This window comes from Notolepis coatsorum (assembly GCF_963971535.1).
Source record: "Notolepis coatsorum genome assembly, chromosome: 13".
Classification (NCBI taxonomy): Eukaryota; Metazoa; Chordata; class Actinopteri; order Aulopiformes; family Paralepididae; genus Notolepis; species Notolepis coatsorum.
The window spans coordinates 28,107,511-28,125,936 of NC_140177.1; the positions used below are offsets into that span (position 1 = coordinate 28,107,511).

General features: G+C 45.2%; 1 protein-coding gene across 5 annotated transcripts in view; it reads left to right on the forward strand.

Moving 5' to 3' along the window:
* The window catches only part of zfyve9a (zinc finger, FYVE domain containing 9a), a 69,687-nt gene that overhangs the window by 15,935 nt on the left and 35,326 nt on the right, over positions 1-18,426 (forward strand). For 2 of the 5 annotated variants that reach the window (XM_084326892.1, XM_084326893.1), the window contains exons 4-9: positions 5,086-6,560; positions 10,955-11,054; positions 12,373-12,549; positions 14,583-14,749; positions 17,187-17,316; positions 17,764-17,886. In XM_084326892.1, the coding sequence (XP_084183018.1) occupies positions 5,086-6,560; positions 10,955-11,054; positions 12,373-12,549; positions 14,583-14,749; positions 17,187-17,316; positions 17,764-17,886 (2,172 nt within the window). The remainder of the gene's footprint in view (positions 1-5,085; positions 6,561-10,954; positions 11,055-12,372; positions 12,550-14,582; positions 14,750-17,186; positions 17,317-17,763; positions 17,887-18,426) is intronic. The other 3 variants (XM_084326894.1, XM_084326896.1, XM_084326895.1) reach the window with 3 other exon arrangements.

Genomic DNA, 18,426 nt, shown 5'->3' on the forward strand with positions numbered 1-18,426 from the left:
TCCCTCCCCGTAATACGGCCAATGTGTATTACTGCGGACGACCAGCTAAACTGAAAACAATGTGGAGAGCTGGATTCGAACACGCGAATCCTAGCGTCTCCACACTGGTGGCGAGTGCCTTGCCCACTACACCACCTAGCCGCCCCACTATTGTACATCCTATCATACAGAGTTATATGGTAGGTTATGTAATCTATTCTGCACACTGTGTGGTTCTGCCTGGCTGGAGACAGTATTTCTGTGTAGGTCAGGAGGAGTCACTGTAGGAGCCAAAGCTATATATTTAGGTTATTGTATTATATGAATGTTTATATGTTTATTTTTATAACCTTACATTGAAACGGCATTAGGAATATTGATTGGATTTAGATAAAGTCATTGAACCGGCTTATTTGTCATAATAGAACATTCTAGAACATTTGTGATGTCACAGTATGATGTCATAATCAAACATTCTTCAGAGTTATATGGGTTAAATGCAGGTATATAGTTACGTTGGTATATAGAACGATTATATTCGGACAGATATACACGGTGGATGTGTATAGTTGGTATATCGAAGGATTATATGCAGGTATATTCGGACAGATATACACGGTGGATGTGTATAGTTGGTATATCGAAGGATTATATGCAGGTATATTCGGACAGATATACACGGTGGATGTGTATCACAGGTAAATTAATTTCATTTTCATTTTTATTTTTATTTATTCGTACATGGAATTGTTACAGTCCAACAGTACATATAGTTCACTTAATATGCTCCACTAAATTCAGATATTCAGACAGATATACAGTACATGGTAAGTAAGTAAGTAAGTAAGTAAGTAAGTAAGTATTTATAAAGCACCTTTCATACATGTCATGTAGCTCAAAGTGCTGTACACAAACATAGGCATATATAACGATAAAAGCAATAAAGTCACAGTGATCAGTTAAGATCAATGTTTAAAAAAAATAATAATAATAATAATAACGTAAAAATGAAAATAACGTAAAAATGAAAACATGAAAACAGTCATTTGCTTACCAGTTTGGGAGAACAGGTCTGCACAAACATGTCCGCTCAGTAGCAACCGGAAGTAGGAAATGCACTAAACCAATGCACTTGTACGCTAGGTAGCAATGTTAGCTCTTATAACGCTAGTGTAGTTACGTTTTTATTAGTGGTCAGAGTTGGGTCCATAGGACTTATCCAAGCCCCATGGATCCATCAGTGGCCGCGTATTGTGTGCGTATGTACCCGTTCCCTCATGTGGTCAGTGGTCAGAGTTGGGTCCATAGGACTTATCCAAGCCCCACGGATCCATCAGTGGCCGCGTATTGTGTGCGTATGTACCCGTTCCCTCATCTAAAGAGTTGGGTCCATAAGACTTATCCAAGCCTTACGGATCCATCAGTGGTCGTGTATTGTGTGCGTATGTACCCGTTCCTTCATCTAAAAAGTTGGGTCCACAAGGCTTATCCTAGCCTCATGGATCCATCAGGTTTTTCCAAGCCATAACTATTTGTAAGCTAGACTGTATAGGTACGTTTTTAATTTTCCTTTAAAAATGTGTATGGAGCTGGCGTTTCTGATGTGTGTTGGTAGTGTGTTCCATAGTTTTGGGGCATAGTTGGCAAATGCCATACTTCCTATCCTCTTTTGGTTTCTGGGCGTGTCTAGTAAAACCAAACACATGGTGGATGTGTATCACGGCTATATTCAGACACAGTGGTTGTGTATCACAGGTATATTCAGACAGATATACAGTACACAGTGGATGTGTATCACGGGTATATTCAGACAGATATACACAGTGGATGTGTATAGTTGGTATATAGAAGGATTATGTGCAGGTATATTCGGACAGATATACACGGTGGATGTGTATAGTTGGTATATAGAAGGATTATATGCAGGTATATTCAGACAGATGTACACTGTGGATGTGTATAGTTGGTATATAGAAGGATTATATGCAGGTATATTCAGACAGATGTACACTGTGGATGTGTATAGTTGGTATATAGAAGGATTATATCATATGCAGGTATATTCAGACAGATATACACAGTGGATGTGTATAGTTGGTATATAGAAGGATTCTATGCAGGTATATTCAGACAGATGTACACTGTGGATGTGTATAGTTGGTATATAGAAGGATTATGTGCAGGTATATTCAGACAGATGTACACTGTGGATGTGTATAGTTGGTATATAGAAGGATTATATGCAGGTATATTCAGACAGACTGTGGATGTGTATTACCGGGGAAACCTGTGGGCTGTTGTTGTTATTGTCGTGTCACCGCACCGATGTCACGAGACAAATGCCCGTGCGCTGTGTGCACTCAGCAAACAGGTGATTCTGCCTGTAATTGTAACACAACCCGAGGCTTCCAGGGCGTCTTTGTGAGTAAATGGATGACGGTGCTGCTGAGGAGGAGGAAGGTGGAGGCAGACATTCTACAGCCCAGTGGATCTGGGTAATGTCTGCAGGTGGTAGAACCCGGGTGGGCAGGGGGGGGGGGGGGACTAATTGGGTTAGCCTCGTTCCCCTCGAGGCTGTTGTGTGAGACGGTGTAATTGGTGCAACGCACATAGTCAAGGGCGCTATCGTATTATATATTTTTTCTTCTTCTTCACACTTTATGTGTGCGTCAGAGCAGGAGATCGTATCGAGGGGGTTGGAGGCATTCTTGAATAACAGTGGCCGCAGAAGGTTTATTTATTATTTACGATAATTGTAAAGTAAACATTGCATTTGTATGACGTTTATTTGGGAAGTTCATGTTAGTGCTGACTTTAGTGTCTTCTAATGAACACAGACTTGTTCTTCTAATCTTCTAATGTCAGACTTGAAGATCTCGTTTTACTTCAGGCTGTGTGTCGGTTCCTGCTCCTCTTTTCATGCATACTTACAGGTAGTGAACATAGTCATGTATACAGTACTTACAGGTAGTGAACATAGTCATGTATACAGTACTTACAGGTAGTGAACATAGTCATGTATACAGTACTTACAGATAGTGAACATAGTCATGTATACAGTACTTACAGATAGTGAACATAGTCATGTATACAGTACTTACAGGTAGTGAACATAGTCATGTATACAGTACTTACAGGTAGTGAACATAGTCATGTATACAGTACTTACAGATAGTGAACATAGTCATGTATACAGTACTTACAGGTAGTGAACATAGTCATGTATACAGTACTTACAGGTAGTGAACATAGTCATGACTCATGCATACTTACAGCACAGGTAGTTAACATAGTCATGCATACTTACATGTAGTGAACATAGTCAAATGTATATGTAAAGAATAAAATGTGTCAAGGACCAAAGCAACTAGCAAGACAAAAAGTTTAAAAGCCTTTATTGTTATTACTTAAAAAAAAATATATATATATATATATATATATGTACTCCTTGCTGCTTCCTAATTAATTCTCTGATTAATTGAAGATCAGGTTGTTGGGGGCAGGGGGGGAGAAGGGAGAATGTTCTTTTCCCTCATTCTTCAAAGGTGACCCTGGACTAAGCAGCGCTTCTGCTGAATGATAAACACACATGCATACGTACGCACGCACACACACACACACGCACGCTCGCACACATGCACACACACACACACGCACACACGCACACTACTATAGCGGTATGCGTCTCATCTGCCATGGTGCTTTGGGCTCAGTGTTTTGGTGGTGATTTATTTTATGTGTGTCCTCTGCCAGGATCCAGCTTGGCAGATTAACTGTATGTGGGTGTGTGGGTGGGTGAGTGGTTGTGTGTGGGTGGGTGTATGTATGTGGGTGGGTGGGTGTGTTGTGTGTGTGTGTACGTGTGTGGGGGGTGGGGGTGTGAGGGGGGGGTATGTGTGTGTGTGAGGGGGGTATGTGTGTGGGTATGTGGGTGTGTGTGAGGTGAAGGGGGTATGTGTGTGTGTGAGGGGAAGGGGGTATGCTTGTTCTTTTATGTGCTCACACACTCGTGGGTTAGTAGATGGGGCATAAAGGCAGCTCAGGAGGAGTTCCTCTGAAGGGAGTGTGTTTGTAAATCAACTTGTTTTCCTGGTATGAGGTACGAGAGGGGATGTTTTTTATAGTTGTGTGTGTGACATGGAAGTTAATGTATTGAGAATTTCCTCCCACATTCCACACACCATTCATGTGGCAGGTTGACTGAGTGAATGCCCTCAAGGGGGAGTGGAGCAGATTGGCCCACTTTCAGAGAATCTCCCAGTACATCCAAAACACTAATTTCCCAATCCACGCCAACCTCATTTCTCAATTTATCCCCTAGTCCGCTCCTCCCATTCCTAGCTCCTCTTTCTAGCTTCCTGCATCTTGTCTTGCTTCTCTTTAGGTAGCTTGGGCTCATTATAGCTTCCTGCATCTTGTCTTGCTTCTCTTTAGGTAGCTTGGGCTCTTTCTAGCTTCCTGCATCTTGTCTTGCTTCTCTTTAGGTAGCTTGGGCTCATTATAGCTTCCTGCATCTTGTCTTGCTTCTCTTTAGGTAGCTTGGGCTCTTTCTAGCTTCCTGCATCTTGTCTTGCTTCTCTTTAGGTAGCTTGGGCTCATTATAGCTTCCTGCATCTTGTCTTGCTTCTCTTTAGGTAGCTTGGGCTCTTTCTAGCTTCCTGCATCTTGTCTTGCTTCTCTTTAGGTAGCTTGGGCTCATTATAGCTTCCTGCATCTTGTCTTGCTTCTCTTTAGGTAGCTTGGGCTCTTTCTAGCTTCCTGCATCTTGTCTTGCTTCTCTTTAGGTAGCTTGGGCTCATTATAGCTTCCTGCATCTTGTCTTGCTTCTCTTTAGGTAGCTTGGGCTCATTATAGCTTCCTGCATCTTGTCTTGCTTCTCTTTAGGTAGCTTGGGATCTTTCTAGCTTCCTGCATCTTGTCTTGCTTCTCTTTAGGTAGCTTGGGCTCATTCCAACAACCTGTGTCTTGTTTAGCTTCTCTTTAGGCTCATTTCAGGATTCTGTGTCTGCAGTTGTTACTGATGCCGTCTGTTCTTGCTGTCACTTCCATGTCTCATCGTGTGTTTTCTCTCTCTCTCCTTCCCTTCTTCCCGTCTTCTGTCCCCAGATGAGACGGACACTCCCACGCTCTCGGATGCCAAGTGGACCCAGATCCTGGCCCCGCCGGCCCACCTGCTGTCTCTGAACCCCGCCCTGGCCCACGCGGACCTGAGCCCCGGGGAGAGCCCGCTGCCGCCCTTCAAGACGCTGCCGGACACCCCGTCCAGCGGCTCCCCGGGGGGCGACCCCAAGCGGCTCCCCGGCCCCGAGGCTCCGTCCTGGGGGGAGGAGCGGCCGGCGGACGTCCACAGCCCCCCTTTGCCTCAGCCCAACATCGGCAAGCTGGTGGGTACCGACGACCTCTCGCCGACCCCCGTGTCGTCCTGTAGCACGCTGGAGAACGGCTACCCGGCCAGCCCGAGCCTCAACGGCCTCAGCCAGGAGAGTAGCTGTAGCTCCCCTCCTCCTGCTGCTCCTCCTCCAGACAATCAGGCCTCTGACCAGCGGCCCCATGCTCCTGAGGAGCAGACAGTCTCCTCCATCATGGGAGGAGGAGGTGGAGAAGGGGAAGGAGGAGTCCCTCTGGTCACTCACTTCACCTTTGAGGAAGGACTTGTGCAGGAAGAGACCGCAGCGGAGGAGGTTCACCCAAATAGGGGAGTGTCGTCGTCGGGTAGAGCAACGAGTGCCCACAAGGAAGCCATGACGGTGATGCCGCGGGAAAGACGAACGGCTAACGGCGTGGACGAACATCGGAGGGACGTGGTCCAGAACGGGGGAGGAGTGCTACAGGGTGCCAGGGAGGAGGAAAGCCTCAGAGGGGAGGAGAGGGACAGGAGAGGAGGTCAAGAGGGGGACACGGACCGGCTCTCTGAGATCACATCCCTCCATAACGGCCTGGAGCAGGAGAGCTGTGCCAGGCATAAAAAAGGGGGAGAAGAGGAGGGGAAGGGGGAGGAAGAAGGCTTTTCTCCCAGCCCCGTCCCCTCCAAAGAGGACTCTGTAACGGAGGAGAAAGAGATGGAGGAGAGCAAGCAGGAGAGCGCTGACGGAGGGGGAGGGGGGGCGGGCGTCCAGGCGAAGCTCAACAACAACCGCCTGCAGCCGGTCAGCGTGCCGTACGGAGGGGCGCGGCCCAAGCAGCCGGTCAGCCTCAAGCTGCAGATCCCCCGGCCACTCTCGGGCCAGGTCCAGAACCAGCTGGGCCCCGCCGCCGCCGCGGGCAAGAACAAGAACCTGGAGAGCCAGTGTCGAACAGGCACCGGCGGGGGGGCTGCGGAGGCCGCGGTCGCCGGGGGCGACCAGGGCGCGGTCGGGGTGAACGGCGACGGCGCCGTCGACTCTCCCTCTCTGGTGCCCTCCGAGAGACCCGACAACGACCTCCAGGCGGGCCAGCAGGGGGCGCTCTCCAGGAAACCCTCGAGCACACTGGGAGAGGTGGCCCCCGTGTGGGTGCCCGACTCCCAGGCGCCCGTCTGCATGAAGTGCGAGGTCAAGTTCACCTTCACCAAGAGGAGGCACCACTGCAGGGCCTGTGGCAAGGTTAGTGCAGCTGATGATTCAGAGCTCCCCAGGGAGCCGTAACCTAGTAGCTGTGGAAGTCATCACCCAGACGCCATCCAAGCACCACGAATTACAATGAGTTTCACATGGAACAGATAGGATCCTAAAACCACATACCGGTATATTGATAATAAAACACAAGATACTTGTGCCCTAATGATGAGGATAAATGCTCAATGAAGAAACCCAATGGCCATCACAACCCAGCGTGTAGATAGATGGGCAGCGAGAGCCAGCCCTTCCATGCTAGCGCCCACTTTTCCATGATATCCACACTGAACCTCCCTATGTTATCCTATGTCAAAAATACAAGCCTGATGCCGGTATAACCTAGTAGAAATTAACTAATGCTATGTCTCCATTAGCTGTGTTCAGCCTGGCCCGGGGCTAGCCGTGGTCTAGCATGGTATGGTAGAGTTGGGGTTGTGTCTCCATTGCATTTCTTGTAAACTCTCCCGTTGCTAAGCAACCTTTCTGAATTCACACCACCAACTGTGTGCTAAACCATGATGATACATCAGTCCCAGCCAGGTCTGGCCAGGTTGTGAAAGGTGTTTGTCTAAGCCAGTGTCCAGCCAGGTTCTAAAGACAATGGAGACGCTCACTGTGTGCCAGAAAGGCCATGGCACGGCTAAACCCTGGCTAGACGTTAATTCCTGGAGAACGGGGCATAATGGAATTAACTAAAATAATAGAAGTTTGTCTTCGCTAGTCATCGCTGTCATTTTTGCTGTGAAGACCTCGCTCCTCCAGTTCAGGGTAGAGTAGAATCGAATAAAAATCCTTTAATAATCCAGAGGGAAATTCGGCACTACAGATCGCTCACATTGAACAACAATAAATGCTGCGTCCCAATCCTCCCCTTTGCGCTATGGCTTGGCCCTACGGCTCCGTTTTGCGCGTTCCTGTGAAGTGTAGGGCTGTCCCATTTCTCTTTGGATCAAGGGGTAGTGTCGTTCCAGCCCTCCAAATATGGCTTCAAGGGAAGTGTGCTGAGATGCAGGCTCGGAGAGAAGGGAGAGATTGTATTTCCCAGAATGCACTGCAAACCTTTCACAAAATCTAAAGGAAAAGAAAATGGCTGAGCGGTTGATTGATTGATTGATTGAACATTTTATTAACAGATTGCAGAATGGGTACAGTACAGCTCAATACACACAATTGTTAAGGGGATGCAGAATTGCAGAATTGCACATTTTCAATTCATCATAACTGACATACATAACATACAGATAGACAGTATTGCTACATCTATACATTTATGACATACCAGATTTACATACAGTACTGTTTTTGATACAAGAAGAGTCTAAAAAAGAGAGTATATACATTTGACGAAGAAACTGTACATTGGAGGAGGTTGGTAGGTGGGGTGGGGGGGAAACTGCACATAGGAGGTGGTGGGGGGAGGGGGTTGGGTAGGCGGGGTGGGGTAACTGTGCATTGGATTATCGACGAAACCTTACTTGGTTCCAAGAAGAGGGTCTTGTGTATTATTGGGTTTAATAGGACATTTATTGTACATTGGAGGGGGTTGCGTTAGGACATTTACAGGGGCCAGTTTCGAATTGCAGTCTCTCGTAGGTGCTCTTTGAGAGTTTTTCTTTTAAAGTGTGTAGTGATTCACATTCCTTTACAGCTGTGGGTAGGGTGTTCCACATTGATGTGGCATAATTGCGGTACCAGTGATTTAGACAAATGGAAGTATTGATTTCTAAATCAAATCAAATCATTAATATTAAAAAAAATATACACAACTGGAATATGTTAGTTTCTTACACATATGTTGGATTATGTAATTGGTTTGTCATGACAAACCAATAAAAAAGCGCAAATTTGTAGTTATCCTATAACCCTAGTTATATGATTACTGGCGAAGCGTCTATGGGATTGATTGATTGGAAATTGTATTAACAGATTGCAGAGTGGGTACAATACAGTACGGCTCAATACACACAATTGGGATGCAGACCAGAGAAAGACTTTTGTCTTGTTTACATCAGGGTCCCCCATTTTTTTTAAATGTTTTTCTTCTCCGCCTGATCTTCTATTTTTTTCTCCCCATCCCAATTTAGTCGTTATGCCAATTCCCCCTCTCCCCTACCTGGTTGTTGTGCGCATGTTCCTCCTACTGGTTGGTACAAGGGAACCCTGAAGTCCACCACATGCTTCCTCCGACACATGTGGAGACAGCCAGTGGCTCTTTTTTCACCTGGCAGCGAGGACTCTCATTGGTGAAGCGTAACGCGTGGGAGGTCACACTGCCTTCACCATTTCCTGCCTTTCGCTGAGCAGGCGCCCAGACCTGACCTGTAGGCGTCGCTGTCCACAACGCCAGATTACCACCCACGACTTCCCTCCCCCTAACTCAACCAAATGAGTTAGTATGACGACCGGCCCAAGCCACAGGGCAATGCTGACTCCGGGAGTCGAGACCGCAGCCTCTTGCATTGGTGACGAGCGCAATCTCCGCTACGCCACCCGACCGCCCTAGGGTCCCCCATTTTCAATTCATCATAACATTTATGACATACAGATAAACAGTACTGTTACATCCAGATATTTATGACATACAAGATATACAAATTTACAGTACTGTTTAAGAGACAGAGTTTCTAAAAGAGAGTATATACATTTGAGGGGGAGGAAAACGGATCGCTTCTTGGCCCTGTTTTAACGCATGGTTGACAAAATGCCAGAACAATAGTGTGGGTACTGTATTGGGGGGGGGGGGGGGGGGGGGGGGGGGTAAATACATTTATTAAAATGTATTTTCTACAATTGTTAATATTTGCAGTGGATTTGTATTCTCTTTACATATACATGTGAATTACTAGAATTTATATCAAGAGAACCTAGAAGTAAAAAGTTAATATGTACTACCACTACCAGTACCATGTAATACACTGCAGTACTCTGTATTAACCTGCAATACCATGTTGTACCCTGTACTACCATGGTCATATTCTGTTTTATCATGTAGTACGCTATACTGCCATGTAGTACCATGCAATACCATGTAGTACTACTGTATATGCTTTATTATAGTCTCACCCATTCATTTTCTATTTGACTGACATACTGTATGACTATAAAGAACCTGACTAACATTTGACTTGTGCTACAAAATAACAACACAAAATGTCAAGAGTTTGATACCAAAAACCTTTTATATACAAGCATAAACACTGAAGACATTCGTTATAATTTACATGGGTATGCAGAGCAAGCTTCATGGTCCTTCTGATGTAAGCTGCCTGTAAGTAAGGTAAACAGTTAGCGTGTGGGTGTGTTGTGTCATTACGCTGTCGGCAACTGAGTGCTTAGTGCTGTCCCATTTCGTAGTGCAATTCACCCCTTGTGGCTCCGCTCTGAAGGGTGACTCCCATCAAGGGCACTCCAAGACGAGGGGTAGAGCCAAGGGGAGAATTGGGACGCAGCCAAACATTTAGGTAGTCAATAGGAATAAGAATATAATAATATAAAAAATAAGAATAACATAGAATAAAGAATAAAATACGGTCCAGGATCTACATTCTGGTATGTATATACATTCTAAAATCTTAAATATACAACTATCCAGCCAAATATATACAGAAATATACAGTAAAATGTACAGTAGTGTCATCAATAACTGCTGGGCTCAGAAGTGACGCAGCACATAATACTAGTTTAGCGAGTGAAGTCCTCTTCACGAAGCCCTGCATTGGCGGCTGTACTTGGTGAGTGTGCGGGTAGCTCTCATTCAGGTCACACCGCAGGGCCTGGCGTCCGCACGCTGCATGAGGAGGGCGGAGACGTGTCGCTGACGCTGCACCTGGAGGCTGGCAGGAGTAGCTGCTGGAACGTTGCTTAATTTCCCCCGGTGCTAAACAAACAGACACTCTGCCGTTTGAGCAGGGAAGAGCTGGCACTGCAATAACTCCGACACCGGCCCCCAAAGCCAAAGATTGGATGCGGGGAGGTGCTCAAAACGTGGCCCTTAACCCTTTCACTGCCACACTACAGAAGGTTAACCCTTTCACTACCACACTACAGGCCTTCTGTAGTGTGGTAGTGAAAGGGTTAACCTTCTGTAGTGGTAGTGAAAGGGTTAACCCCTTGGTAGTGTGGCAGTGAAATGGTTAACCTTCTGTATTGTCACAGTGAAAGGGTTAACCCTTTGGTACTGTGGTAGTGAAAGGGTTACTGGACCTCAGACCCGATCTCCAAACGAGCTGATGGTGTTGAGTCAGTGGAAATGGATAGATGGGAAATCTACCATCTTCTCTTGTAATTCTACCATCTTCTCTCTTCTAGTTCCTAAGTAGTAGTGAGGTGATAATGACTTGTGGCGGATATGGTTTTGTACACGTGCTGTCTCTGTGTCTCAGGTGTTCTGCGCAGCTTGCTGCAGTCTGAAATGCAGGCTGGTGTACATGGACAGGAAGGAAGCCCGCGTCTGTATCACCTGTCACTCTGCTCTGACCAGCGGTGAGTAACGCGCCCTCAGAACGCTGGACGTCATGTTCTCGGATCAGATCAATTCTGTCAACCCAATGCTAAATTCATTGTCTTAGAGCAATACTACTGATGTTGTGTAACAGTGGTGTCCTCCCTGTCTTTAACACATTGAGTGCCAGCAGGGGGGCGCACGATTTATCGCTTGAATGCCAGCCTTTTGGGACTGATTTTCCGATATTTCATGATTTTCGCAGAGCTATTTCTATATTCTATATTATGGCTATGTGTCTAATACGCCTGTCGCTTATCAATGACTTGCTTGCAGGCAACATGTATGAAACGGATTGTTTTTTCATCAGTACATTTCCGTTTTATTTTGAAAAACGGAAGTTTTGGGAAATGTCTAGAAGAAAAAAAAAGATTCCGTGATAATAGCTCTTTAGTGGAATACACACAACACGTTGTCATTTTCCGGCTGATTTATGAATCGTTTTCAAATAAACGCTAGATTATCGATAGTATATGTGTACTTATGCACGCTAGAGAAGCGGGCTGAAAAATCGATTATCTATGACCTGTTCAGCGCTAACGTCATATACACACATACACACATAGGGGACACGTTGTGATCCGCTGTGAAAAAAACATCTGATTACCCCAGAACTGGTCAAATAGATTCCTTACCTCATATCAGATGTTCTGCAAAAAGATTATTCCAATTCCTGATCGCCATTCCAAATATCGATCGCGTTTATTGATCCAACGGTATGTACTCGAAACACATATTCCACGCTGCTCTGAGGGTCCACAATGAATGCAATTGTCTCGGGTTACATGCCTGAGAAGTCAAATGTGGATTCCGTTTTTTCACATGCATTTCCATTGAGACCAATCCAATGGGTGCATTACCATCCGGGAAACGATTGGGGGCGGTATTTGCCCTGTTCGAGCTCATAGACAGTCCCAATGATTTTTTTTTAAGATTTTTTTTTAGCGTTTATCGCTTTATTCTACTGGGCAGTCCAGTAGAGAGAGAGAGAGAGGTGAAACGGGAGACAGAGTGGGGGGAAGACATTCGACAAATAACGACTGGTTCGGGAATCGAACCCGGGTCGGCCGTGCCGCGACTCAGCACATTATGTGGTTCTCCACTGGGGCGCCCCAGACAGTCCCAATGATAACGTGAGGCTGGATTGATGAAAAATGAATGGATATCGCTAATAAAAGCAACAACGATTAAATAACGAGATTTCTCGTCGTTGGCACTCAACGCATGGCGGCGAACAACGAGATTTCTCGTCGTTGGCACTCAAAGTGTTAAGAGTGGTGTCCTCTCTGTCTTCTACAGCTCAATCGTGGGAGAACCAGGCGGGTGGCAGCAACCAGAGTCCAAACCCCAACAACCCGGCAGAGTACTGCTCCACCATCCCCCCCCTGCAGCAGGCCCAGGCCTCCGGGGTCCTCAGCTCCCCTCCCCCCACCGTCATGGTTCCTGTGGGTGTCCTCAAGCAGTCCGGCTCAGAGGGTACATGCTTCACCACCACCAATGAATAATAATAATAATAATAATAATAATAATAATAATAATAATAATAATAATAATAACAATAAAAATAGATTATAGTATAGTGCTTTTCTAGAACTCATAGTCACCTTACACTAAGGTAGTGGTAGTGAGATAAACAACAGTCAAGCAGAACACAAACACACAAGGATGGAAGCGATAGTCTTGAGGTGGGATTGGAAAAATGTCTTAACTCATTCAGGGCCAGACCCGAGATAAGTCGGGTTAACTCGCAGATGCTTGAGCGCCAAACCCGAGAAAAGTCGGGTTTTCATCGTTATTTCTTTTATTCGATATTTCCATTCATTATCCATCCAGGGAGCCTGGTGTTATCATTGGGAATGGGTCTGAGATCGCAAAAGTCCAATACCGCCGCCTGGTAGGTTGTGGCCGGTATTGCACATCCTTTGAAACTCTGTGTATTCGGGTGTGCGTCGATTATATAGGTCCGGGCGGACTTCTCCTTGTCGGGCATGACAAGTGGTTATAACGCATGGATTTATAAGAATCAAACACTCCCGATTCATGTTCTTTGGTGGATTATGTTGCCGATACGATCGACATCAATACTTGGAATGACGATGAGATAATTGGAATATTCTTTTTGGGGTACATCCTAGTCAAGGTAAGGGCTATATGGTATCAATCTTGCGTTGATCCAAGAATTCCTTCATTGCGATCGGAGCGTATGTGTGTAATGTACTGTGTAACGTATTCCGTTTGTGACGATCAAAGCATAAAATAACGCCCCCCCCCCCCCCCCCTTCATGCATTCATGATGAAACATAATACCTATAATCTAGATTTGATTTGAGAATAGTAGCTAGTCCAGGCAAGAAACGACAAAGTTTTAATGAATTGCACGTATTGCTGCATAGCGCCGTTTTCTGGGATTAGACAGGATTATCCTAAAACTATAGTAATATTCACCACGATATAAAACGGGAATGTATGGATGACATTTTTTTTCTTTTTCTCATATTGAATGATAGATAGGTGATGTCAAATGGGCAATAGTATTATATCCATAGCTATAATATATATAATATAGTTTTAGCCCTGCAAACACTGCCACGTATTCCTATACTTTAAAGCGTTGGCCTTTTAACCAACACAGTACACAGCGCCCTCTGGCGCTGATTGAGTTAAAGGAAAGAGTTCCAGAGCCTGGAACCTGAATCCTTTCACCACTTAATGTTCCAGTTTTTTTTACATTTACAGCTATAATCTGTGCCCATAGCTGATGTACTGTTAAATATCATCTGTTAGTTAGTTATGCTGTATGCTTCTTGCATCCTTTTCATAGTATCCGACCGCAGACATCTTGTTGGCAAACAACAGGTTTGATTGTAATCAAATAGCAGGTGATTATCATTAAATGACCAGCGTGGCCAACGAGCTGTGGCATTGCGTCATATAATATGGCAAAAGGTGCCATGAGAATACTATGGATTTTTGTTGCCATAAACGTGTGTGTGTGTGTGTGTGTGTGTGTGTGTGTGTGTGTGTGTGTGTGTGTGTGTGTGTGTGTGTGTGTGTGTGTGTGTGTGTGTGTGTGTGTGTGTGTGTGTGTGTGTGTGTGTGTGTGTGTGTGTGTGTGTGTGTGTGTGTGTGTGTGTGTGTGTGTGTGTGTGTGTGTGTGTGTGTGTGTGTGTGTGTGTGTGTGTGTGCGAGCGATAACATCCTTTCTACCTGCTGGGTTTCACCAATTCTTTTTTTGCTAAATTGGGTGGACAAAAACAAGACTCACAAATTTGACACTATTTGACGAACAATACCACTGACCCTTACCTGCCAGAGATCTACCCCTCCTGCTGACTTGTTGTTCACAATTTATAAGTCACTTTGGATAAAAGCGTCAGCTATATGTAAATATGTGTGTGTGTGCATGCGTATATTTCTGTCCATAGGGATACGAAATAACACTAGTATTTCTTAATGATAAGTATTTTCTTTAATGAATAACTTTAACACTGTTTGTACCTCACCTGTAGGGTCCCTCTCGCGGGAACAGAGGAGGGTGTGGTTCGCCGACGGGATCCTGCCCAACGGTGAGACGGCGGAGTCTCCTAAACCCGCCGGCACCAGCCCCTCCACCTCCAGATCGCTGGCCGTCGCCCCGTTTTCCAGCAACAAATCCAGCGGTTCCGAATCCTCCGAGGTAAGACTTGGCGCCCCCAGGTGCTACAGAGTCATCCACACTCCTCCACCCACAGCCCACGATACACCCGCTTCAGGCTAATTACCCGCTTGGTGCTCAGTTACCGGCGGTCGTAAAGATCCCTTTTGTTGGGACGTCTGTGTGGTTTCCTTTCCTCGCGGGGTCAGGGACTGTAACAAACACATTCTAAAACGGGCTTCAAAGGAAACACTGAGCTTTGGCTCAGCTGGAGTCAGCACATGGCATCTGACCCACATGTAGAAGAAGAGAACACACAGTGGTTCTTATAAGCCGCCGGCTAAGTAGTTTTAAGTTTGCCTGGCAGTGGATGACAGAACGGTGTTGCGGGTGATTCATGTCTGGCCTGTTGAATGGAATTATTGTCTGGGCCTTTTTTAATGACATTATCGAGAGCGGCATGCTCGCTAAGTCAGTCTGCGGTTCAGTCCGTCTGGCTTTTCTCCTGGAAAATCTCCCTGAGAAAATCACACTTGATGTTAACTTAGGAATATGTGATGTTCAGTTTGCTGCCTAGCACCTATTATCAACAAAGGCTCTTAATGGGGGCGACGGTGGCTCAGGAGGTAGAGTGGTCGTTCCCAGCTCCGCCTGACTTCATGATGTGGTGTCCTTGAGCAAGACACTTAACCCCTAACTGTTCCCGATGAGCAGGTCTGCACCTTGCATGGTTGCCTCTGCCATCACTGTGTGAATGTGTGAGTGAATCGGTGAATGTGAGGCATGAGTTGTAAATAGAATAGAATAGAATTTTTTTTGATCCTGAGGGAAATTCAGCACTTCAGATCCCTCACAATAAACATTTAGGTAGTCAAAAATAAGAATAGAAATACAGTCAGGGATATACATTCTAAAATGTTTATATACATTCTAAAATATCCAGCCAAAGATATACAGTAATATACAGTAAAATGTACAGTAAAAAAAAAGTAATGTCGACTAAAGATGCACTTCTTCAACCATTATCTGAATTAAAAAAAAAATTGAACGAAATATCTAACCCTAACTAACCTTACTGTCATGCACTTGTCCTAATAAACTAACCTACTGTAGCACTCAACACTTTGATGAACATTGTTACTCAGCTGATAGAGTTGTGCCCTTCCTGATGACTTGTCATACAGAACTTGTAAGTCGCTTTGGATAAAAGCGTCAGCTAAATGACTAAATGTAAATGTAAATGATGTAGAAAGTCATAAGCCAAAAAGTCCAGGAAGGTATTTCAGAGTTGAGGCAGTGAGGCACAGTGAGGCGTTGTACAGTCTGATGGCTGTTGGAATGCCATTCAGTTTTGTATCTTGGGCGTCTTAGTCTAACATTGAACGTGCTCCTTCTATCAGCCAAGAGAGCTTTAGATAAAAGCGCTATATTAACACTATGGCGACCGCAGTCTTGCAGCGATTTAGGCCTCAGAGGACAGAGGATTGTAAACAAACCGATGTACTTTCTAAGAGATATATATATCATTTATAGTATTGCTATCTGTCCATTCTCATTGTCACTTGAGTGCATAAACCGTGCCTTCATAATGGCTTAAAGAAAATAAAAATCCATCGGTTTGTTGTCATTTTATAGCGTCGTGAATATAAGGTATATCGCGCTTTTCGTCTAGGCTTTTTTTCAGGAGGCTGCAAAAAAGGCTAAACGTTGGCGCCGTTATATCAAACGCCATTTCTGCTGTATATATACGAATGAAATAAAACAAACTGCGTAGCATCCGGACTATTACAGAGCATCTATGGATGAAATGGGGGATGCGGGGAACGCCGATCAGTATTATTGATTAGCAATAGAGTGTGCGTTCAGGTAGCCAATGTCAGTAGTCTATCACGTTAGGTTATAAAACAATGTCCAATCCAGCTGTAATTTGGGGTAATATTATCCTACCGTCAGGCCATGTGATCGCCGGCAGCATTTCCTCACCAGTCATCGGATTCTGGTAGATCGATATGTACATTGGCTAATCATAAATCCCATTATTCCACGCTGAAAAATACATTCGGCAAGCTGAACAAAGATGGAGGGTCTTCGTTTGGAATCAAGGCTCTATGATCCGCCCACAGGACTGTAAAAGCAATTTATTTTTAAATCCCCTCAATGATACTGCAGTGGAGCGATGGCGCCCCTAAGCGGATCTGGCCGGTACTGCATGTTTCGAAAATCAAATATGTGGAAAGATCCTGCAAGTGGATCAGGGACCTAATAAGCGTTATAAATATGGAATAAAACAATAACAAGTCGTCACGAGTATACTCGTGGCTCTGGACCACAACGCATGGAATCGAAACACGTATGTACTTGTGAACGGACGCCATAGTGTTAAATGCAGTCCACTTACCATTTAATGAAGATGACGGCGAGATGCACCTAAACCACAATCATTCCTGCCATGCTGTAACATCTACCTCTCCACCAATAGGCGGCCCACCCCCCCACAGCCCTGGTGGGCAGCCCCGTGGGCAGCTCGCTCAGCCTGATCCCGGAGGACGGGCTCCCTCCCATCCTCATCTCTACTGGAGTCAAAGGAGGTACGGGAGGCTACATCACAGGTGCTTGCCCTCATCCTCACCATTCCGCTGCCTCCTCATCGATCCCGTCTGCTCTCTGTTGTTGTTGTTGTTGTTGTTGTTGTTGTTGTTGTTGTTGTTGTTGTTGTTGTCTGATTGTACACATGCTTTATGTCACTGCTTACATCACCACCACTCATTGCCAGTGGGAGAGGGAGAGGGGGTGTCCCCCATGGACAGGGTTCATCTTGTGAGGGGCTTTGCTGTGATTGTTGTTGGCCCTAAAGGCAAACACTGTCATTTGTGGGACAGGTTTTGACTTTTAACTTTTAGCTAAGTTCAGAATTTGCCCTCATTGTACAACCCCCCCTCTCTTCTCTCTCAACCCCCCTGACACCTGGATCCCCTCAACGCCTCCATCCTTTCCCCAATATTCATTCTTACCTTGTCCCTGATCCCCCCCACACACACACATAATCCCGCACCCAGACTATGCGGTGGAGGAGAGGCCGTCGGAGATCGTCCTCATGCAGCAGCTGGAGGAGGGAGGCCCGGACCCCCTGGTGTTCGTGCTCAATGCCAACCTACTGGCCATGGTCAAGCTGGTCAACTGTGAGTTCTGGTCTTTATGAGTCGATGGGCCCCTCTTCACTGCAGACATTCTGACTTTGCCATAGATGAGTAAACACAGGTGCGACCATAGCTGTAGAATAATGACCTATCTATCCAATGAATGAATGAAGTTTATTTTTCGGTCTTGTTTACAGACAAATCAAACACACCTGTGTGGACTTACAAAAGGAAAAGAAAAAAGAAAAAAATATCACAAATGTACATATTCAAGGCAAGCTCACACACAAAATCCAAAATCAACGACCGAAAAAAAGGAATAGGCTGAAGCACATGCTTATTTTTGCCTATCCTTTACAAATTCTTAAAAACTAAATATATTTTAAATTAATATAAGAAAGAAACACTTAAAATATGCTGCAAGATAAAGAAATTTGAAAGAAAAAACAAATGTTTGATGTTTTACTCAAAACTGTACTCCTGAATTATTTTATCCTTTTTAAGGCTTTTTTAAATCTCCCCTGAGAAGTACACAATTTCAACCCGTCACTAAGGCTATTCCATAATTTAACTCCCAAAATT